The sequence below is a fragment of the Moschus berezovskii genome, chromosome 20 (assembly GCF_049115385.1).
Source record: "Moschus berezovskii isolate FMDL1 chromosome 20, NW_MosBer_1.0, whole genome shotgun sequence".
NCBI classification, from domain to species: domain Eukaryota; kingdom Metazoa; phylum Chordata; class Mammalia; order Artiodactyla; family Moschidae; genus Moschus; species Moschus berezovskii.
The window spans coordinates 50,523,548-50,547,451 of NC_142479.1; the positions used below are offsets into that span (position 1 = coordinate 50,523,548).

The following is a 23,904-nucleotide window of genomic DNA, read 5'->3' on the forward strand; positions in this document are numbered from 1 at the left end:
ACCATCAAACCATCAAAAGAGGTTCTATAAGCCAGTCTCTTCCCTGTGTACCCCGCCCCCACTGCTGTCTTAGAATATTGCTTCTCAACCCTGGCTGCACATTAGAATCACCTGGGGAGCTTGTAAAAATTATCAGTGCCAACGTCCCACCCCCAACCAATTAAATCAGAGTCTCCCAGAGCAGCCCTGGGCATCAGGATTCTGCAAAAGCTCCTTAGATGATTCTTATGTGCAGCCAGAGTAGAGAATCACTAGCTTGGAGCAAGAATCCATGTTGAGTAAAAAAGAACAGCAGTGCTAATCATGGGCACAGACTAGAATCATCACCTGACTTTAGGATGTGTTCTTTCTCAATCCAAACATGTTCTTGTCCTGGACCTATCCAATGAAAATGCGTCACTGATCATTCACATCTTGGTCTAACATTTTATGAAGCTGAGTTCAGTGGTCCTTGTATGTCTCACCATGTTGTCCCAAACAGTGTTGGGTAATTTTCTTTCTGTAGCTGTCAGTGTGGCATGTCACAGTCAGTGAGGTGTTATTGTGATGTGGGAAAAGTGGGTGTTTTAGACTCGGCTGCGTTCAAAAACTTACTAGTTGGGCCCTCCGAGATAAAATGGAGATAATGTACATATTCACCAAGTTTGAAAATCCCATCCTGTGTATAAAGCCACTCAGGCATGGGTAGAGCGAAGGGTGAGGTCCCTTTCTTGCCCAACTCTCTCTCCACCCCACCTCGCAGCCTGGTTATCCCAGAGAAAACCAAACGTTGAAGATATAAGAGCTGTCCTTAGATGGTCAACTGGAAATTTGTCCTGCAGAAAAAGGATGGAAGCTTTCGTTTTTTCTCTGGAGGATGCCACAAGCACATACAACCACACCTCACATTGCACACACACCTCCCCCTCTTGACATTATAGCAGGAAGGAGAGAGAGAGGCTGTTACCCAAGGGAGCTGTTTCTTCTTGTCACACAAGAACAGATGCTGAAATCCTAGGACAGACAGCACTGAAATGTGGCAGCAGGAGGGTGAGTCAGAGGAAATGGAATGGTCTTACCTCCAAGATACAACCAAAGCCCAGAGGGAAACCTATTTGAATCACTAGCCTCCTGGAGACTCCAGAGGGCAGGGACATATGTGTGTGTTTTCAGGACCAATTCTGAGTCCAGCTTCTCCCCTGACCCCAGCAGCTTAGAGATGCGCGCAGCACCTCCTCCCAGCACAACCTGCTCCCCCCCACCCCCAAGGAAGGAGAAAGCCTGGAAACAGCAAGCCGCTTTCTTTTTGAACCCACCTCTGGCTTCTTCATTCCAAGAAGGCTCTCCAGCAACTTCTCTGCTGCACTCGCATGCTTCCCAAGTGCTGTCAGCCTTACACTAAAGTCCTTGTGGGGCAATGTTCTGTGGGGGCCATTGTCCCAACACCATTCACACTGCACCTGTATGTTTACACAGAACCCCCATTAAAGGGGTGCCCCAGGATGGAGGGGCCCTGAGGAGGAAAAGGGATCAGAGGAAGGAAAGGAGTCCTAGGTTCTCTGTTGAAGGAGTTTACTGAAGAGTCATCATTGGCAGAAATCTCTTCCTTGAAAAGTTCTATTTGAGCGCTCTGGATTTACTTATTTCCCAGGGCACTTAAGCAGTAAAGCAGTCCTGATGATGTTAACGATAGCAGCCCAGGTGGTGAAGGTGGTGATGCTGAGGACTTTGTGGTTCCTAAGCTTCTCTCCCTGGCCTCCTCTCATCCCCAGCCCCTCTGTCCTCTCAGCTAGACTCCTGTAACTAACTCCTCCCTCTCTTCTACTGGAAGCCACACCTGCTAAATCCCTGGTCTTCCTAGATCTTCCTAGATCTCCTCTCTTCTGCAAGCTGACCATCTCCCACTGTGGGTACTGTCCGCTATACAGAGGCTAGAAAATGCTCCAGAGGCTTTTTGGTGCTGTCTTTGTAAACATGAACTAATAATGGACTAGGTCACAGAATATTTAAAGCATGGAAATAATCAAATCAGGATTTTTAATAACATATTGAGCTGGCATGATCATTGACATAACGTCTGATGATCTGGAATCCAAACAAAATACTGTCTTTCCCCCCATTATGCCAAATAGCATTGATTACTGTTCCTTATTATAAGTCTGGTAGCCTGCAGGGCAGATCTGGATGTGCCTTCTACATCATCATAAAAAGACATTCAGTAGATGTTTCCACAGATGTCCGTGTGGCTTTTCCCCTCATTTCCTTCAGTTCTTTGCTCAAATGTCACCTTGAAGGTTTTCTCAAATGACCCTAATGAAAATGGCAATTTCCCCTGCTTCTCCCCAACCCCTAACATTCCTGATACCCTTTCCAGATCACGTTTTCTTCATAGTATGCACACATGCTAAGTAACTTCAGTCATGTCCAACTCTTTGTGACCCTATGGACTGCACCTCTCCAAGTTCTGTCCAGGAGAATTCTCCAGGCAAGAATATTAGAGTGGGTTGCAATGTCCTTTTCCGGGGATCTCCCTGCCAGGGATCGAACCTGCATCTCTTAAACATCTCCTGTATTGGCAGGTAGGTATCACCACCTGGGAAGTCCCTTTCTTCACATAGTGCTTACCACTAATTCAAATATTACTATTTTATTCATGTATCTGTACTGTGGGTATTGCACAAAAATGCATACACACACACACAAATACTTGAATAAGCTCCATGAGAGCAAAGATTTTGTTTACTTTGGCTGCTATTGTGTCCCAGTGACTAAAAAAGCAACTGGGACATGGTAAACAATAAATATTTGTGCAGCACATAAATGGTTTCATTGAACCTGTCATGTGCCAGGCCCTGTTTGGGGCACCAGGGATTCCACAGGCACACTATTTCTGTAGGACATAACACCTGGTGCAGAGAAGGACCACACGTTTGTAAACAAATTAGTAAAAATGGTATTTAGAGATTAAGTACAACAAAAGTAGGGTGCTGAGACACAAAGGGACAGCAAAGACCTATCAAGTTAGAGTTGGTGGTTGTTCGAAACGGCCTTTTGGTGATGACATTGAAGCTGAAATGAATGAGATAGCTTGATACTATTCAGCAGAGGAAACCCTCATTCCCCAGTCACAGGGGATAAGTGAGTGTGGTACTCAACATAAGACGACCTGAAGAGAGGAGTGGAGAAGAAATTCTTGGTCTGAAACCTGGGTTCCACCTCCATTCAACTATTGATTAACTAAAGGATCTTGAAAGATCACACAAAATCTTTGAGTTTCCCTTCCTTAAAATGGGGGTGAGAACACCTACCTCATAGGTGTGAGTTATATAATGTACCTTAAAGAGCTTAACTGTAAAATGCATGCCTATCACTTCAGTGCAGGTGCTCAGTCATGTCCGATTCTTTGTGACCCCATGGACTGCAGCACAATAGGCCTCCCTGTCCTTCATCACCTCCAGGAGTTTACTCAAACACAACGTGCACTGAGTTGGTGATACCAGCCAACCATCTCATCCTCTGTTGTCACCTTCTCCTCCTGCCTTCAATCCTTCCCAGCATCAGGGTCTTTTCAAATGAGTCAGCTCTTTGCATCAGGTAGCCAAATATTGGAGTTTCAGCTTCAGCATCAGTCCTTCCAATGAATATTCAGGACTGATTTCCTTTAGGACGGACTGGTTGGATCTCCTTGCTGTCCAAGGGACTCTTAAGAGTCTTCTCCAACACCACAGTTCAAACACATCAATTCTTCAGCACTCAGCTTTCTTTATAGTCCAACTCTCACATCCACACATGACTACTGGAAAACCCATAGCCTTGACTAGATAGACCTTTGTCTCAAAGTAATGTCTCTGCTTTTTAATATGTTGTCTAGGTTGGTCATAGCTTTTCTTCCAAGGAGCAAGCGTCTTCTAATTTCATGGCTGCAGTCACCATTTGCAGTGATTTTGGAGCTCAAGAAAATAGTCACTGTTTCCATTTTTTCCCCATCTATTTGCCATGAAGTGATAGAACCGGATGCCATGATCTTAGTTTTCTGAATGTTGAGTTTTAAGCCACCTTTTCCCTCTCCTCTTTCACTTTCATCAAGAGGCTCTTTAGTTCTTTGCTTTCTGCCATAAGTGGTAGTGTTATCTGCATATCTGAGGTTATTGATATTTCTCCTAGCAATCTTGATTGCAGCTTGTGCTTCATCCAGTCCAGCATTTCTCATGATGTACTCTGCATATAAGTTAAATAAACAGGGTGACAATATACAGCCTTGACGTACTCCTTGCCCAATTTGGAACCAGTCTGTTGTTCGATGTCCAGTTCTAACTGTTGCTTCTTGACCTGCATACAGATTTCTCAGGAGGCAGGTCAGGTGGTCTGGTATTCCCATCTCTTTAAGAATTTTCCACAGTTTATTGTGATCCACACAAAGGCTTTGGCATAATAAAGCAGAAGTATATGTTTTTCTGGAACTCTCTTGCTTTTTCGATGATCCAACAGATGTTGGCAATTTAATCTCTGGTTCCTTAGCTTTTTCTAAATCCAGCTTGAACATCTGGAATTTCACGGTTCACATACTGTTGAAGCCTGGCTTGGAGAATTTTGACTATAGTGATAGGTAAATGCCTAAGTACTGATAATTTACCACTAGTCTTGAGGATTCTGAAGCTGAAGCCCTCTAGTATACTTAATGGGCTTTCCTAATGGCTCAGGTCGGAGAAGGCAATGGCACCCCACTTCAGTACTCTTGCCTGGAAAATCCAATGGATGGAGCAGCCTGGTAGGCTGCAATCCATGGGGTCGCTAAGAGTCGGACACGACTAAGCGACTTCACTTTCACTTTTCACTTTCATGCATTGGAGAAGGAAATGGCAACCCACTCCAGTGTTCTTGCCTGGAGAATCCCAGGGAAGGGGGAGCCTGGTGGGCTTCCGTCTATGGGGTCGCACGGAGTCGGACACGACTGAAGCGACTTGGTGGCAGCAGCAGTGGCTCTGGTGGAGAAGGCAATGGTGACCCACTCCAGTACTCTTGCCTGGAGACTCCCATAGACGGAGCAGCCTGGTAGGCTTCAGACCGTGGGGTCGCTAGGAGTCGGGCACAACTGAGCGATTTCACTTTCATGCATTGGAGAAGGAAATGGCAACCCACTCCAGTATTCTTACCTGGAGAATCCCAGGGACAGAGGAGACTAGTGGGCTGCCATCTATGGGGTCACACAGAGTCGGACAGGGCTGAAGCAACTTAGCAGCAGTGGCTCGGGTAAAGAATCTGCTTCTGATGCAGGAGACAAGAGTTCAATCCCTGGGTTGGGAAGATCTTGGAGAAGGAAATGACAACCCACTTCTGTATTCTTGCCTGGAAAACTCCATGAACAGAGGAGCCTGGTGGTCTACAGTCTTTGGGTTCGAAAGAGTCAGACACGACATAGTGATTAAATCACCTAGTATACCTAGGCCAAAGGAACCAAAGCATGGCAAAGCCTGATGCCATTCACAGGTGGCACATTTGTACTGCTGGGTATCTGCCTCACTGCAGATTGTGTCCGTGTCTGCAGAGGTGTCCGGGCACCATGGCTCCCTTCCCCAAGTCGCGGGAGAGGCATGAGAGAAACTCTACTGCACAGAGGGGTCTCTCTAGAGCTGTCCTCATCTGCTCCCGCTGCTCGGACCTGTCTCTGAAGTCCAAAGGATGACCTGATGTGTGTGTGCCAACGGTACCTACCAGAAGTCAAGAGACAAACTGGACTTTGCCTGTGTTTTCTGACGGCCTCAGGGCAGCCTGTGGACGTCGGTGCAAACCAAACCCACAAGCCAGAGAGAAGGCAGGAGGGGGAAAGGGGGCCGGTCTTGGGACAAACTGAGGATGCAAGGAGCTCTGGGCTTTGAGGGAGCGAGGAGGGCGAGGGGAAGGCGAGCCAGGGGAAAGAGAGCTGGGGTGTGAGCGCAGGGCGGAGAGGGCGGAAAGGGAGAGGAGGGAAGGGCCTCGGGGAAAGGAAGGACACGCGCGGAGGGGCTGAGAGGGGCGGGCGCGAGGCCGGCGGCCGCCGGGGAGGAGCGGCGGCGGCCCGGGGGGCGCGGGGCGGGGCGGGGCGGCGCTGTCAGCGCGAGGCGGCGAGCGGAATGCAACGGCCGGAGGCCTGGCCACGTCCGCACCCGGGGGAGGGGGCCGCGGCCGCCCCAACTGGGGGCCCGGCGCCGCCCGCCCGAGCTGGGGAGCCCGCGGGGCTGCGGGTACGGAGCGGGCGGCGCCAGGGGCCGGGGGGCGCCGCTCCCGGGTCGGGCGCCGGGGAGCTCGGTGCGGCCGGGACCGGCCTGGAAGGGGCGGCGTCCGCGCGGGCAGGAAAGTTCCTCCGCGCCGACGCGGGAGGAGGCCGGTGCGGCGTCCGCGTGGGCGAAGTTCTGGAGCAGTCGGAGCGGGCGGGGGACGGCTCGGCCCGGCTGGGTTGCGACTCTCCCGGAGGGCTAGGGAGCGCGGGGCCGCCCGGGCGGCGGGCTGACGTGCGTGCTTCTGGAGCCCGACGGGCCAGGGCGCCGGGGGCCGCGGGAGGAGCTCGGCGCTGCTGTCCCCCCGGCCCAGGTTCTGTGATACACTCCGACTCGGGCTCTGGAGCAGTCAGTGCATGACAGAACTTGGGCCCGGACGGACCTTCTGCACCCAATGGGCACAGCGCCCACCCGGGGCCTGCAGTGGGACATCTGCCTGGGAGGGGAGCGGGCACCCGAGTGGTCCATGTGGCATAGGGTTGGGCCAGAACGAGCTGTGGACTTTTGGGGCTGGGGTCGCTGGCCTGAGGATGGACCCCTGGGACCAGCAGATCCCGTGGAGCCAATGACAGGGGTCTGCACCGGCTTAGGGGCCAACAAAGCTCTCCCCCATGTCAGTTGCAGGAACCTTCCCTCTACACCATCAAGGCTGTTTTCATCCTAGATAATGACGGACACCGCCTGCTGGCCAAGGTAACCTCCCACCCTCACCGGAGGGCCCCTGAAGACACTGTGCCACAGGCCCAAGTCCAGCAGTCCCCACCCAGCTGACTCACCTGGCAGGAGAGACCCCACTGTGTGCTCTGCAACACAGAGCAGCTCAGCTGAGACCCTTCCAAAGGTCATTCTGTCCATCCTCCTGCCTTGGGGACTGCTGGCCACAAAGGGGGGAGAGGCTGTCTCCTCTGTTTCTACTCAGGTTCCCCAGAATGTCTTCTCACTATCCTTTACATTGGCCTGGGACCCTGGATTCCTGGTCCACCAATTCTGAACAAGTAACCTCTGCTTTGCTTCTACAGCTTGGTAAACACTAAGGATTTAGAACAGATAGAATTTTACAGACCAGATTTTAATTCAACTCTTTGATAAATGAGGAAAATGTAGTCTAGAGAAGCTAAAAGAGTTACCTGGAGTCACAGGTACTAACATCAGAGCAGGGATCCAAACTCGGGTATTTTGACTTGAAGCTCAGGAGGATGACTTTCCCTGAACCAACTATTCAGTTATCTGGTATATATGCTAGTGACCATGACCAGGACAAACCAAACTAGAATAATCCAAAAATAAATATCTACTATCAACACAATTAACTGCAGTGAGGCTGTAACACCTAAACTAGCTATGAAATGCAATACAGACTTTTTAGCTTGTTTAGGTTGAAACTTTTTGTCTTCATGACATTGCAATGAGCCTGTTCACCACAGCATTGCCTGGCAGGGAGACCACTAATTTGCCTGCAGATGGGGCACTAGGTGGCAAAATCTACATTCAGAAAATGGAAGCTGAGCTGACCGTCCCTTGCCCCAGCAGATGGTCAGAGGTAGCTCAGCAACTAAAGGTTCCAGGGCCTCCTCCCAGCAGATCACATCCATGTGCAAATGCAGGAACTGAGTCAGAGTCTCATCAAACCCAACAAAACAGCATTGATTTCATTAGGCAGTGTGTGCCAGGAGCTCTCAGTTAGTTCATCTTCACCATAGTTGTCGTTGTTTAGTCGCTAAGTCGTGTCAACTCTTGTGACTGTAGCCACCAGGCTCCTCCATCCGTGGGATTTCCCAAGCAAGAATACTGGAGTGGGTTGCCATTTCCTTCTCCAGGGGATCTTCACCATAATCCTGTCTGAAGTCAGACCATCGTTGGCATTGAATCCCAGCTCTGTCCCTTCAACTGTGAGGTGTCAGGGAGGTTACCCCATCCATATATGTGGATAATAAACTGTTGTGATATTATTGTAGTAAAGAGCCCTGGCTCTGCCTTCTTTCCTGTAGACTCAGGTTAGTGTAGAAATAGTGTGGCCTAGTGATCACCTGAGTCACCTGCTGAATGTACAGAGGCCTCCAAGAAATCAGGACGGGACTCCAAAAGCAGGCCTCAAAATTCCTATCCTTTTTATGACTCTCTTTGCTCAGAATTTGTGTTTAGGGGGAAATAGTGAGCAGACGGGCGTAGAGGGCAGTTAAGAGGAGAGGGGGCATGGCAGCAGGGTCCCACTTGGCCAGCAGCCACCATTCCCTGCCACCCATCCAGGGAGGAGCCAGACCCTGTGGAATGGCTGTCACTTTTTCACCTTCCCTTCCTCCTAGTATTATGATGACACATTCCCCTCCATGAAAGAGCAGATGGCCTTCGAGAAAAACGTCTTCAACAAGACCAGCCGAACTGACAGTAAGTGTCCTCCTCCTCCTTGCACAGAACTCTCAGATGCACACTGTCATCTCCCTCTGGACACAGCTGTCCCTGTTGGCCTCACATACCCACAGGCCATCCCCTTTTCTTCAGAGGTGCTTTTTCCTCCCCTTCCCAGCTGTTCTCTCTTCCCTTCTCGTGAACCTTCACCCTCCTCCCTGTCAACAGCATACACACAGACACACCCCACTGCCACCTGCTCCCACCTACCTGCTTCTGGCATGCATGGACTCCTCTCAGTGGAAGAGGCCACTGCCAGTCTGGGGCTGGTCAGAGGCATTGCACATGGTGGGTGAAAGGTCAGCCTTGAACCAGGTTTGTTGACTTCTCAGAATGAGGCAGTCAGGTGCTAGGAATGAAGTAGAGGGTTGGAGCAGGGACACAGAGTAGCCCAATGGTAGTATCCCTAGTGCAAGTCTTTCAAAGGGTTCTAGTCTTTGCAAGGATTCTTCTTTTGTTTGGCCACTGCTTGTGAGATCTTAGTTCCCAGACTGGGGATTGAACCTGGGCCCTTGGCAATGAAGAGTCCTAATCATTGGACTGGACTGGAATTTCCTTTGCAAGGGTTCTTAGGAATAAGAAGGAAATAGGGGGAGAGGTGCAGAGCTGGAGATGGGCAGGAGGGGCCAGGCAGAGGTGACCAGAACTGAGACCCCGTTTCTCTTCTAGGTGAGATTGCATTTTTCGGGGGCATGACCATCGTCTACAAGAGCAGCATTGACCTCTTCCTGTATGTGGTGGGCTCATCCTACGAGAATGAGGTGAATTCAGGAGGTTGAGGAGACAGGAGGGGCTCTCTGTGGGAGAGTGGCTTGGAGTCTGGGGTAGAAGCTGGGCAGTTCACCCTTGGTACCCCTGCTTCTAGATTTTGGGGAGCTGGGAGCCTCCAGAATGGTTCTTTGTAGAACAATGTATATCCATGATTCTCCTTTGATTCCTTGGGTACCAGAAATGGTACTGGAGAAGGATATTTCAGTGTGCTATAGCAGGCACTCCAGTGCTTCCCAATTCAAACACAGGGAGGGACCTTCTCAGGTCAAGTTGCAGCCAGGCTCCAGCCTTGTCCTCCCTAAAGAGGGGCAGCTGTCCAACAGTCAGGTTCTGAGGTTTCCTTCTGGCCTTCTCAACCTCAGTCTCTCTTGTTTTCCTCCTCCCATATCCCCTCCTCACCAGCTGATGCTCATGTCTGTTCTCACCTGCCTGTTTGAGTCCCTGAACCACGTGCTAAGGTGAGTGAGGTCCTCTGTCCTCAGAGGATCCCATCCCCCGGACCTTGGTACATCACAGGCAGGATGGTTCCCTGCTTTTCTCCTTAAGTCTCCACAAGATGAAATCTGGAGCCAGAGAAACTTCCTGCAAGGCCCCTGCCCTTTACCTGATCAAACAATGGTATGGCCAGAAGATGAAGTCTGGAGACGCTAAGTGATTTGCCTGAGGTTACAGGTTGTTTATATTAGAACCAAGATTCAAGTTCAAGGTTTTTTGACTTGACGCTCAGGGTGATTTTCCCTCCATTCCCATTCAGTGATCTGGTGTCTACTCCAGTGAACAGGCCTGGGTAAATCAAACGCGGATAACCAAAAATAAGTGTTTACAGTCGACATGTGTAACTCCAGTAGTGCTGTAGTACCTGAACTGCTTTAGGGTGGAAATAGGATCAGTGCCCAAAAGTGGCGGGGGGCGGCGTGGGTAGAGTTGAGCATGAGGGGCTGACCTGTCCTCTGCTCAGGAATCCCTTCCCCAGGTGCCACCTTCACTGCCCTTGACATTCTCCTTCCCTATGCTTGTGGGGGGACAGGGGCTGGAGGGTGGGGAATGAGGCAGTCTTTGGAGAGGGCGGGTCTACCTCACTAAGGCAAGGACCCAGCTTCTCCTGGCCATGCCACAGGGAGGTTCCAGAGCTGTGTCTTCTTTCAGGAAGAATGTGGAGAAGCGCTGGTTGCTAGAGAACATGGATGGAGCCTTCCTGGTAGTGGATGAGATTGTGGATGGCGGGTGAGGAGTGGGAGAGGAAAAGGGGCTGGTCAGGAGCCCTCGCAGCGGGAGGTGGCCTTGAGGGTCGTCAGCTCTAGGTTGCACCCAGTATGTTGTTGGCTCTCTGACCAGCTTCTCCCTTGCTTTCTCCAGCATATTCCCTGTGATCCCATCCCCCAACCCCACTCATGATGATGGAAGTTGACTTCAATGTTAGCCAAAGTCAAGCACTTAAGAAAGGAATCTGATGTCAAACTTTGGCTGACTGTTGACCAGGCAAGGTTTTGGGGGAATGGTTTGCTCTCCAATGCCCCGGAGAAGCAGGCAGCACAGACACCCGCCCTTCCTGGAAAGACTTCATTCAGGCAGAGCCCTGCGGCAGCTACACCTCTCACTCTTAGAGGTTCCCTCCAACATCAGCTGCACATGTGACCTGGGCCAGTTGCTTATTTTCCTTACTTTCCCCAGCTTTGAAATGGAGACAGTAAGGAAACTGCCTCAAAGGATGTGGGATTAAATGAGGTGATGCAGGTGAAGTCCATCGTTCTCCTTCAGTAAATCTTGTCTCCTCTTATTGGTGTAAGATTATAGTCTTAGGAAGCTGGGAGCTCTTATGAGAGGTAGGTTAGTGAATTTCCATGGGGGGGGTTTGGGCAATATTCAAGGAGAAAAAGAAGTTCTGGCTCTGGGGCAAAGGATAATGGAGACATCCATATGCCTGTGATTACATGCATTTAACAGATGAGGAAACAGAGGCTCAGAGATTTAAGTGACTTGCCCAAGGTCACATGACTAGGGGTGGCAGGGCCAAGATCTAAAACTTGTGCATGTTTCCAAAGATTGTGTTCTTTCCATGGCACTGAAACACATTGCTCGGGGACAGGGGCTCCAAGAGATGGGGTCCCGTGGGGTTCTTCCTGCCTTCCCTCCCTCCATTGGAGAGCAGTGCTTCCTCTACAGCTGTTGACTACCTGCTGCTGCTGTTGCAAGGCCTTGTGCTAATTGCTAGGACCCAATAGTGAAGGAAATAAGACCAGGTTTTGTGGAACATAAAAACTGTATACAATTTGTATATAAAAATTTGTATACAGATTGTATATAAAATTTGGTGGAACTTCTTCAAGGAACACACACATACAGTTACAAATATAAAATGAGGTGCAGGGCCTTCACAAGGGAAATTGTAAGTTTTATCAGCTTCCCATCTGTATCCCTAGAAAGCCCAGTCTCTGACCCCCTTTCCCTCCAGTGAAAACAGGGAAGCATTAGTGGAGGCAACATTTGGTCCTGAACCTTGGCCTGGAATGCTCGCTCTAAAGGACCTCTGGTGAGGGACTTGGGGCTGCAAGTGCACGTGTGATGAGCCTGGGAGAAGGTCTCAAGAAATGTTTGTTCACTTCCTTCTGCCCTATAGGAGGCTTACCCAGTGAGGAGGAGCAGTCACTCAATTCCTGTGGACCCTTTCTCACCCACAGTGACCAACTCTTTCCCCCCTGCATACCCCCCAGGGCATCATGAAAGAGTGCCAGCTAGCCAAGAAATTCATGAAAGAGTGCCAGTTAGCTGAGAAACTCCTCCATAATTGGGTCTGTCAAAAGGGAAGGTTAAAGAAAAAAAGGGAAGGTAGATTCTGATTTTGCAGTTCCATTTCTTTCATGTATAGCATAACCGCATGGCAGAAAATAATAGTGAAACCAGATAGGAACCCCCGGGGGCTTCTCTTCCTTCACTGCATCTGAATTCATCCCTTCATCCCAGATGTGAAGTGAACTTTCTAGAGCTGTCAGTTTTTGAGCCCCTGCTTTTGACAATCTGATCGATCTAAACTGGACTACCCTGGTCTGATCTCTTAAGTGTTTACCCAGTGATGACAAAGTATGTGAGAATCAGGGCTCCATGGTGAGGGAGAGTTCTGGCTTGAGGAGTATGGGTGGGCCAAGTACCTTGGAGGGGGGATGTTGCAGGATATGGCAGGGAAGCGAAGGGCTTAGCAGGGAGTGGAGTCCAAGGAAAGCATGAGACTGATTTTCCTCCTCATTTCTCTCCCACTTTGTAGTGTGATTCTGGAGAGTGACCCCCAGCAAGTGATCCAGAAAGTGAATTTTAGGGTAAGAGTCATCCTGCATCCCCCCTCACTCCCATCTCCTCCAGGCTACCCTTCCCATCCTCTGTACTTCCTGTCCTCCCTGTGTCTGGGCAAAGGGAACCCGGATGGTGGGAACCCAAGCTCCTCTAGCAGAAGCAGCCACTGGGTTGATGCACTTCTGGAGGGGAGCAGCAGTTTGGAGGGATGACGGCCAGTAAAAGAGATCTCTTTCCTTTTCCCTTGGCCAATTACAAATACCTCACCATTCTCCCTGGTGGGAAGTACAGACAGAGGAAATAAATAAATCCTCACAGAGACACCTGGTGGCTGCCTTGCCTTGAACTAGGCCTTGGAGGGGAAGAGATGGAATCTCCCCGCCCAGTTTGGCTTCTCATGTTTGGATGAAACCTTTCCTGTCATTTTTAATCCCCCTCACTCTCCACCCACTGTGTCCCAGGGCCATCCCTGAGGATGCATGCTTCCAAGGGCTCTAGAACTTCCACTAAGTGATACACATGCAGTTCTGGATCCCCTGATCACAGCATCCACTCACCACCCACAAGCTCCTTTCTCTCACCTGTCTTTCTTCACCCGCTACCCTTGCCCTGGCCTGACCACCTTGATTCTGCTTCCCCCATAGGCAGATGACAGCGGCTTGACTGAACACAGTGTGGCCCAGGTAGGCCCTCTCCATCTGCCTTGGCCAGAGATGGGCTAGAGGGAGGAGAACAGAGCATCCCAGGGGGACCCAGTGGGGCGCTCCAGGCAGAGAAGTCAGGGATGCAGGAGGGAAGGGATGACTATATCAGGCCACCTCTTGGAGACAGTCCACTGGAGGCTGCCAGGGTCCCCATGGTAATGTGGAGCTTGGGTATTAATAAATGATGATGCCTTCCCAGCAGTTCACCTTATCTCCTAGCTGGGTGTAGTTGGGTCAAAGCCCAGGAGGAGCTGCCCACACTGTAGATGGCTGGGTCATTTGTTCCCCAAGCAGTGTGGGGGCTCAGGCCTTTGGAAAGGATCCCATATAGGAGTTTTCTTCTAACCCCTCATCCCTGCTCTTTAGGGTCCACACTGAGGTTGTTAACAGACACTTAAATCCACCATGGGATCTCATTCTCACCGCTGGCACAGCCAGTTTGGGCTGCACCTTGTCCCTGAGTGACCTGAGTGTGGAAAAGTCCATGCCCGCCAGTCCCCTGCATGGTCCTGTCTGAGGGTGCATGTGGGACAGGGCTGAGGTTTCTAGATCTACGGCCTGACTGGTTTCCCAGCTGCTCAAACTTCCTCCTTGTCAGGCTTGACCTCCATTCTGTCTACCCGCAGGTTTCTCTGCCCAGACTAATCCTGCTTTTATGGAGCTTCCTGCCCTGGCACTAACTACCTCGTGCTGTAGTGGCCAATGCTGAGATGGGCCCATGCCATTCCATGTGGGGCTCCAGGTGTGGTGCCCTTTGCTGTACCTGCCCTTCATGCTGACGCGGCCTCTCCCTTCCCAGTTCTCCTTGCCTCCTCCTACCCTGATGAGATGAATGCAGCCACATGGCAACTTTCAGGGCTAAAGAGGTTAAGGGGCAGTGAGCAGAGTCGATAAGAACAGGGGCGCTGGTGTGAGTCATCCAAAGGATGTAGTGTTCTGCCTTACCATCCTCAAGCTGGGTGGCCTAGGGCAAGTTATTCTACCTCTCTGGGTCTCGCATAATCACAGAACACTCCTTATAGAGTTGTTATGAAAATTAGATGAGCTAAAGCATGGAAAGCTCTTAGCATACATCCTGTTTTCCATAGGGGGAAAGAATGAAGACATAGCACTTTTAATGGAATTCTTGAGTAAACAGCAAGGGATGTGCAGGTAGTGAATGGGAGATGAAATAAGGAGAAAGGGAGATCTTTACTGAGAACTGCAGGAGAACTCCAGGTCCAAGCTGTCCCTGAGAGAGGAGGGGGAGTGGGAAGGAGGAAGGGACATACAGTGTGGGGTCAGCCTGCTTCGGGTGGGAGTCAGGCTTGATGGCTGGAGGGACAAACTGAGGGACGTAGGTGGGGTCTGCACTGTGTTCACATGGTGTGTTTACAGTTGCATGGATCTGTGTAAATGTGGGACTGAGGTGGTTTCCGCAGCAGGATGTGAAAGTGAACACATCTGAGTGCAGGTGGCCTTCAGCAGAGCCTGCCCAGGAGCCCTTTGCCAGCTGTGCCACATCAGCAGCAGCTTGGGGTGGGGTGTTGAGGACTTAACTGCCAGCCAAACCTAGAGCTAGGGGTTTGCTGAGGTGTCTGGGCACAGGAAATGTCAGGCCTGGGCCCGCCTCTGCCTGGACGTGGCACTGCGGGTGGAAGCTTTCATGGCATGGTGTTGGGGAGACAAGGCTGCTGCCACACCCAGGGCTGCAGATGCCGGAACCAGAGGGCTGGCTGGGCCAGCTCCCATCTGGGCTGGTTGCTGGCTGCAGCCAGTTGGGCGGCTCTTTCCATCTTGATGGCCCAGCCCGCCTTAAAGCAGGCAGAGATGAGCTGCTGCCACCTAGTGACCCGGGATCACCAGGACACCCAACCCGCCACTGCACTGTTAATGTACTTTAATTCCACCCAGTAATTCTCTCAACCTTCCACACCTCGCCCTACCCAGGTTCTTCAGTCTGCCAAGGAACAAATTAAATGGTCGTTACTGAAATGAAGGCTGTGCATTCAAGGCTCCCTGCCCCCAGACCATTCCCCCAATCCTAGCAAAAGCACAGAGACCCCAGGGAACACTAGAAACCCAGGCCCTCCCAGAACTGACTCCCGCAGTCTCTGGCCAGGGACTTGAAATGCAGAGATTTGGCTTCAATACTGAGTCAACCCTTTTCCCTGCCCTGGCCTGCCCTTTGGGCCTTGAGAACCAACTGAGTTGCCTTAACTCACACCTTAGGCGTCCCTGGCCCCAGAGCTCAAATAAACCTGCTTTTGTCTCCTGACAATGGTGTCTTTCTCTTTTGGCCTGGGAAGTGTGTGTGTGTTCTGATAAGGGCTTCTGCACTCTACAGCATCTTCCGGATGCCCAGTACTAGGTGTATCTTTGTGGTTGTGTGATTGGGGAGGAAGTGGGTGAAGGGAAAGGAGACGATTTAACTTGTGAGGGGGTGTGTCACTGACACTGGGGCCCTACACCTGGTGTGGAGGGCTAGGTATGATTGTGACAGGGTGGAAGAGTCACAATGGGAGAAGTGGTGCATTTGGGAAGAAAAGAGCAAAAGATTCTACACACATGGTGGCCGCACTGGGATTCTTCAGCTCACTTTTTCCATTCTCAGCCTCCAGAAGGGAAGGGCGTAAAGGCTTCCTCTGGACAAACTGAGGAACAGCACGCCTGTTTTTCTTGGCTTGCTCGGGAAGTTGCCGCGGAAATCCAATGCTGGCATATACCCTGGGTACTAGAGCGCTGCAAGCCTGGCTAGGCCCAGATACTAGGGGTGAGGAGACACCGGCCCAGCTCCCACCTTGCGTTTGTGTTCAGAGCACCTAGTGCGCCCGAGGGTGAGAAGAATTGCAGGTACAGGAGAGGGATCCTATAGGCAGATGGGAAAGATGAAGTGACTTTCGGGGGTCACGACTCCTCTTCTCTCTCCCTGTTCCAGAACCTCCCCCTTTCCCCTTTTCTGCGTGACGTACAGAAGTCCCTGAGAGTGTCTAACTTTCGGCCCGGGATCGCTAGTTTCCCCAGATCCAGAGCCAACTGCAGATGCAAGTTCACGCCCCGCCTTGGCTCCGCCCCTAGGCGCCCACCGCCGCGGGGAGCCGGGTCCTGCGACTTTATCCACGATCCTATAGCGCCACCTGGAGGGAAAAGCGGTGAACGCGCTTCCTCCGAGTCCCGCGCCCCCTACTAACTCCGCCTCCAGGGTGGGACAGACCCCTACTCCCGCGAGTTAATCTCTGGCCTCCAAATTTAGCGGCAGGGCGTTGCCCTAGAAACCAGCGGGCTGGACCCGCCCTGCGAGCTCAGCTGAAGGCACTGCTCACGAATTTCCGCCTGCGTCTGCTGAAAGTGACAGACCCTGGGTGTTGGTAGAAGCAGTCCCTGCGTGTCAGCAAGTCCTACATTATAAGAAAACTCTACAATGGATATTTATAAATGGGCCTGCCTACTTTTGTAATTAGAGAAAATAATACAGTTATGTAAACATAGATTATAAACACTTTGTACACAACCATTCTAATAAATAATGCAACCCTGAAAAAGAAAAGAAAAAAAATGTGCAGATAAGTGCTGTAGAGTTCAGGGGCCAGTGTGGCGACGGGAAATGAGAGATTTTCCAGAAATACTTTGGTTAATGTTGGGCTTCATCCGGTGTCCGGCTCCATCCACCGCCTCTAAATGACCGCAAGAACCGGAGGGGCAAATTCGCTTCCTAGTAACCCTTCGCGCCCAGCTGGGTCCTGCAATTTCATTTGTGCAGGGACTGGAATAGGAAGGCCCGGCACTTCACACAAACTGGCTCACCGAATACTGTGGACTATGCGGTGCTTGCCCATTTTACGTAGAGGCACACCGAGGCTCTGAAAGGTTAATGTATTTACGACAGTTTCCGCAGAGCCGGGACCGCTGGAAAGAGGCGGCTTCCCCACGCTCCCAATCCTAGAGTCGTCCGACCCCCTCGCCCACACAGGGACTACACTGGGTTAAGGGGAATCAGTAGAGGGGGCGTGGCAATGCAGAGAGGCAACCAGAGAGGTGTCCTTGCCCTTTATGGACAAAGGACTCTGGGGAGGGGGGCTGCAGCGAAGCAGCCGAGCCACGCCCGCGGGGGAGAAGGGGCAGCTCAGACGGCTGCGCGGAACCTCGGGGGGCGAATCCGGGGGGTCCGGGGAGCGCCGGCAGAATGAGGGTCCGGGACTCCAAGGTTGCAGGCCTGGCTCTCCCGAGGCTGAGGCGGACAGGCCTACTGCACCCCCAACCCCTTCTCGGCGCCCGCAGCCCGGCGGGGCCGCCAGAACCGCGGGCCTGGTTGTCGGGTTCGAGTTCTGCCCGCTGGCCCTGCCTCCCCCGCTCCCCTATGTGAGCGCGGCCTGGCGCGCGCAGCACGCCAGGGTGGGGGCGCCGTCTGCTCTCAACCCCTGAACCCCTGGGCTCCTTTCTGCCCTCGTGGGCTAGCCCGCGGGTCTCGAGGGTCTGTGGGTAAGGGGCTTCAGGGCGCCCCTTTTCCTCCTGTGAATTGGCACCGGGGACGTCAGTAACCCAGCCGGAGGGCGCACACTGAAACACTGGCCCCGGGCTCAGATGTAGGGGCGACGCTATCCACACCTAGACCGAGCTAGGGACACAGAGGTAGTACCGCCAGCCCCTTGGACCCCGCTTTATACCGGACTGAGCCGACGGCCCCCTCTCTAGCTCCCCTCGCCCTCTGCTTTCCGGCCATTGGCTGGCAGGAAGGCTGAGCTGGTCGGATTGGCCCGTATCCAGACAGTGACGGATGGCTCCCCGCTGACTGGACCTCGGCCGGGAGGGTGTCTGCTTCGTGGCTCAGTTTGGCAAAGGCTGGACCATTCAGGGATGGGAGTGGGCTGGTGGATGATCTGGAGACAGGGTTAAGGATCAAACTTTCTGTGCTCTCAATCTCCCTTTAAACTCTACAGAGGAAAAAAAAATCTTCCCCCTGATTTCTCGTAGATACTCTCTAATTCCGGAACCTGATGTAGTCAAAATAGAATCATTTACCCAAAGCATTTTGGGCACAACCCTACGGACCTCACTTTCACTCCAAACTGGGCCTCCTTCATTTAACGATATTCGCACATTCCTTTCGTTCACTCAAATATTTGAGTGTTTGCCAGAAGCCAGGCAGTAGGGAAAGAAGAGGAGGGAGACTGATAAGCAAGTGTTTGGGCCCAGAGGTGGCAGTGGGGTGGGGTGGAGGATTGAAAGGAGAAAAGGGATGACATATTTCAAGGTAGAAATACCTTTTGCAATAAAATTGTGTTCTTTATTTTGATCTCAGTGGTGTTAAAAATTCAGTTTGTGCTTAAGACTTGTTCTTTCCTGTAGGTAAATCATACTTCATGACAAAAGAAAAAATAAATTCATCAAATGGCTGCCAGATTGTACTCTGTCATCAACATTTGTATGATCCTCATCTGTTTCCTAATCCCTTCCTTATCTCTATCAACTAAAACTGGAAAATATCTTCGATGAGGATCCACAGAAATGAGTTGTTGTGAAACATGTGTGGACCTTGTATTGTACATACAGACCAGTGTGCTATCCCTCAGAACAGGCTCTTCAGTAAGAAAATCAGTATTGACACAAATGATAATAATAATAATAAAAGTAAAATAACATTTCTTTTGAAATAAGTCATTTCAATAGACATTTACTAATTGGCTGTTCCAGTTCATCTTGAAAGCAATTAGAAACGTTGACAGAGGAGATTCTGTTTAGTATTTGGCAGAAAGAAGTTGGAGAAAGAGACACCGTCAAGGGAGAAGTAGTGTAAGCAAAGCAAAGCGGAGGAGTATCTGTCTAGGGAACTGCAGGTAGGCACATGTAGCTGGAATGGAGGATGCGAATCTCTGTGAGGAGGCCTGGATGTGTTGAGACTTGAAACTCCTCACTAAACAGGTTGTGATGGGATCAAGGGCAGTGTTGAATGGCATGCTAACTAATTACTGCCATTTACTGAGTTGACTAATCTGTGCTCCTTGGAAATCCTACTGTCTTCAAAACAGGCTTACCAAGTAGATGCTGTTAGACTTATTTTTACAACTGAGGGACCAGGAATTGGGATAGTTTGCCTCAGGGCACAGGTGAGATTTAAACCCAGGTTGGTCTGACTCCATTGCCCACTGCTCTTAGACCACAGAGTTTGGTTTGGTTTGTATTCTGAAGGTGATGGGGAGCCATTAAAGACTTTGAAGCAGTTAAGTGATACCAGCTCAATATTTTGAGCAAAGAACTCTGCCAGCAATATGGAATGCTTATCGAAGAGGGAAATAAGAATTTAGGGTCAGCATAAGACCTACAGAAGGCAGTCATTTCCATTGTAGTCCCTTTCCATTCTTTATCTAAACAGTGCCATCCAGCTTGATTGCACATCTTGTCACCAAACGGCTTGCAAAAATCAAGTCCACTCAGAGTTTGAAGAGTTAGTACTTTTGAATTTAGATAATTGCAGGCAATCATTCCACAAAAGGGCTTCCAAAAGGACCGTTTTGTTAGGGAAAATGATTTAACATTTATGGTCTGAATAGTGTATTAAAAAGTAATAAACTGGACTTCCCTGGTGGTCCAGTGGTTAAAAATCTGCCTGCCAAAACAGACGACACGGATTCGATCCCTGGTCTGAGAAGATTCCCCCATACCGCAGGGCAACTAAGCCCATGTGTTCTAAACCTGGTGCTCCACAGTAAGAGAAGCTGCTACAGTGAGAAGCCTGGCACCACAGCTAGACAGTAGCCCCTGCTCTCTGCAACTAGAGAAAGCCCAGGCAGCAACCAAAATAAAATAAATACATAGTAAAAAATTTAAAGTAATAAACCAGCTATTACCAGTGGAAAGAGGAAAAGGGGGAGGAGTAAAATAGTGGTAGATGATTAATAGGGACAAATTGCTATGTATAAAATAAATAAGCCACAAAGATATATTGTACAACACAGGGAATATAGCCAATATTTTATAATAACTGTAAATGGAGTATAATCTTTAAATGTTATACACCTGAAACTTCTGTAACATTATACATCAACTACACCTCAATAAAAAATTTTAAAGTAATAAATCCACTTTATAGCTTATGTATTTGGTGCCCCCTTATCACCCTCACCTACATCCACTCTAAAAACAGACATACATCAAGTGAAAGAAAAAGAAATGGCATGAGAGATCTGATTCCTTTTGACCAGGCCCACAATTTCTCTTTATCCCAACATCTGACTTTTTAATTAAACTTTTTATTTTGTATTGGAGCATAGTCGATTAACCATGATGTGATGGTTTCAGATGAGCAGCAAAGGGACTCAGCCATACATATACATGTATCCATTCTCACCCAAACTCCCTCCCATCCAGGCTTCCACAAAACATTGAGCAGAGTTCCCTGTACTACACAGTAGGTCCTCGATGGTTATTTATTTTAAATGTAGCAGTGTCAGTCTGTACCTGTCCATCCCAAACTCCCTAACTATCCCTTCGCCTCATCCTTCCCTCTGTCAACCTTTTAATTTCATTCTCTAAGTCTGTAAGACTGTTTCTGTTTTGTAAATAAGTTCGTTTGCATCAAGTCTTTTTAGATTCCACATATAACATCATACCATATGATGCTTCTGCTTCTTTGTCCGGACACCTGACTTTTAAGGCATTGAAAATACGCATCTTATTCTCCTGGCTGCAATGAGCCCTCATCCAGGGAAACCTGAGGATAGAAGAAAACTCTGAAAGTCATGGAGGCAATGTCCCTGCCTCCGGGCAACAGCTTCTTAGTGACTGACAGGGATTCCTGGGGTGGGTATGTTGCGGACATATGGGGACATATGTGGAGACATGGGTTCACTGACAGAATGATTGAAAGAGACCGGCCTCAGCTGCTCTGAGTCTCGATGGATTAGGGATCATCCCTACCCCTCCAGCGTCCCTGGTGGCTCAGCTGGTAAAGAATTTGCCTGTAATGCAGGAGACACAGTTCGATCCCTGGGTTGGGAAGATCCCCTGGAGAAGGGAATGGCAACCCATTCCAGTATTCTTGCCTGAAAAACTCCATGGACAGAGAAGCCTGGTAGGCTACAATTCATGGGTTGCAAAGAGTTGTACACCTAACACACTACCTCTCCAGAGGATCCAGCCCTATGTTCAGAAGGTTAGAGAGCTCCTGGAACAGTATCTCCTGAGAAATGTCTCAGAAAGGGCGGAAATCAGAACTTGGTTATGGGGAAGTGGATGAGATTTTTTAAAACGTTGAAAACCAAAAAATAGCTCTGTGTTCTCTGAATGACTGCAAGTAGAATGGACTCTCACAGGTCTGTCCAGAAGATGGCGCCGTAAGACCAGCTCCACATCCTTCCTTCCTGGCCACCGGGGATCAAGATGAGGCCTTTGGAAAGGCCGGCAGGAACCAGATCTAGCTGAGCTCTGCAGTCCATTCCTAGAGATGCCCTGGACCACAGAGCAGAACCTGGCCCCTGTCGGTGGGGTGGGCGGACCTTGGAGGGAAGAGAGGGTGAGAGACCCTAGGAACTAGGGGCAGTTATGCTGAGAAAACAGGGCCCCTGATAAATACAGTGTCCACAAAACCAGACCTCTGTTCCAACACTCCAGATTTGACTCCATTCAGCTGGAAGTTGAGGGAGCGGGCTGAAGGGCTCGAACACTGAAGAAAGCCTAAACTTTGAGATAGGAAAAGGAAGTTGGGTGATTCTGGGAGAAGAAATGAACAGCTGAGGAAAGTGAAGGTCAAAGGATGATTTAGTCAATGTCACAGAGCTAAGAAGTGATAGAGCTGGGTCAGCAGTAAGGGTTCCCTGAAACCCTGTTTACCTTCCCATATCCCTGTGCTCTCTGCAGAGCCTCCAAATCTAACATTTATACACAGAATTCCCACAACAAGGAGTGCCTTCCTGGGCAATTAAAACAAAATAAAACAAAACAGGGCTTCTGGATTCAAAACCCCAATACACTTTTTATTTGCACATTTTCAACCAGATTTATTGATATAATTTACACACACTGAAATTCACAAGTTTTAAGTCTACATTTCAATGAGTATTGACACCTGTCTGTAGGTAGGTTGTACAGTTTCTAAGTACAATAACTCCAACTCCAGGGAATTCCCTCCGCTAGTGGTTTTATTTTTACTTTTTAAATTTTTCAGCTGTGCCGTGGGGCATGTAGAATTTTAGTTCCCTTACCAGAGATCGAACCCAGGCACCCTGCATTGGCAATTTGGAGTCCTAATCACTGGACCACCAGAGAAATCCCCAATAGTAGTTTTTTTTTTTTAATAACAAAATTAATAAATGAGTGTCATCAACTTTGTTTCCTTTCAAACAAAGGAAGGAGAATTTATATACAAAATACAAAATATCTCCTTGTACAGGTTTCTTTAAATAAGGACTCAAGTAAATAACTCACACTTGTCAGGTTCTGTAAAGGAATTCTGTTTTCTTCATATATGTAATTTATTTTGCGATTCCAACCTCTGTGAGGTAGGCAGGTGTGTCAGCCCTGCTTGACAGGTGGGGAAACTGAAGCCGCTCTCTGGTCCTGGGAGCAGAAGCAGAGAGGTCGGAAACCTGTGGGCTTCACTTTCAATAAAGTTCTCTCTTCTGTGAGAGCACTGCCCTGGAGCCAGTGGGCCTGACTTCCTGTTTGCTCCCCAGTGAACCCAGAATGTTTGCTGGAGCCAGAAAGATGGGGTATTGTGACTGACAAAATGGCCGGGATCAGGCTAATGGGTGGGTGTGTGTGTGAGTGGAGGAAGGAGATGGAGAACAGACACACCTCCCCAGATTTCAGGAGAAGTTTTGGGGGCAACATTGAAATGAATCAGAGAAGGCAAGAGCCCTGCAAAGCCTTGCAGAACAGAGCCATCAGCCCCCACCCTCCCCCCAACGAGGATTAGGATGCAGGGCATGTTTTTGTATGCCACAAGGATGAAACACAAGTGTTTAGGAAGACTGTAGAAGCATGCCAGGATGCTAGTCCAGGCACACAATGAATTTCTAGGACCTGAAAGTAATACTACTCCATCCTGAAAAAACGAAAGGAAAAAAGTGTAGGTCTCTAGCTTTGAACGCCTTTTATCCTCGGGGTGCATTTAGAGTCTCCTTTAAGTTCTAGCTGAATAAGTTGAGAGAAGCCTAGGTGTAGCTGGTGGGAAAGAGACAAAGAGGGCCTAGGAAGGCCAGAAGGAAGTAGCAGGGGAGAGACAGGGGCCTGGGGCTGAGAGACAGCCCAAGACTTGGTAAGGCTCTGGTCGGCCCTGCTTCCTGTGTGTGCCCAAGCACTCCCTCCAAGAAGGGGCCCTCCAGAGGAGGCTTAGCTTAAAGCTGAGGCCCTGGGCAGCAGCAGGGAAGGGGGATTTGGGGTGTCCCAACGCAGATCAGCTCAAGGGAATCCCAGGCTCAGAGTCTACTGCGAACAAGTTGCTTAGAGCTCTGGGTGACCAGAGAGATAAGGAGTTTCCCTGATGACAGTCTTTCTCTTTCTTCTCTTTCTGCCTCTCTTCTTCCTTCTAC

General features: G+C 49.9%; 1 protein-coding gene across 2 annotated transcripts; it reads left to right on the forward strand.

Moving 5' to 3' along the window:
* The first annotated feature begins 6,060 nt into the window (after nt 1-6,060).
* COPZ2 (coat protein complex I subunit zeta 2) lies at nt 6,061-15,653 on the forward strand. Of its 2 annotated transcripts, none has more exons than XM_055407662.2 (9): nt 6,061-6,200; nt 6,852-6,926; nt 8,537-8,618; nt 9,309-9,400; nt 9,813-9,868; nt 10,557-10,634; nt 12,670-12,721; nt 13,340-13,378; nt 15,329-15,653. In XM_055407662.2, exons 1-9 carry the CDS (start codon nt 6,090-6,092, stop codon nt 15,374-15,376), a joined length of 633 nt encoding a protein of 210 aa, XP_055263637.1. In that variant the 5' UTR covers nt 6,061-6,089; the 3' UTR covers nt 15,377-15,653. The 2 variants fall into 2 exon arrangements, with proteins under 2 accessions (XP_055263637.1, XP_055263636.1); XM_055407661.2 differs by lacking the exon at nt 15,329-15,653 and adding an exon at nt 14,026-15,322.
* Nucleotides 15,654-23,904: the final 8,251 nt, after the last annotated feature.

What these genes read in the sequence shown, in the direction of transcription:
- COPZ2 (XM_055407661.2), top strand. Translation starts at nt 6,090, where the DNA reads ATGCAACGGCCGGAGGCCTGGCCACGTCCGCACCCGGGGGAGGGGGCC. An exon ending in GACACCGCCTGCTGGCCAAG is followed by an intron (nt 6,927 to 8,536) that starts GTAACCTCCCAC and finishes CCTTCCTCCTAG; the next exon opens with TATTATGATGACACATTCCC. An exon ending in GATGAGATTGTGGATGGCGG is followed by an intron (nt 10,635 to 12,669) that starts GTGAGGAGTGGG and finishes CCCACTTTGTAG; the next exon opens with TGTGATTCTGGAGAGTGACC.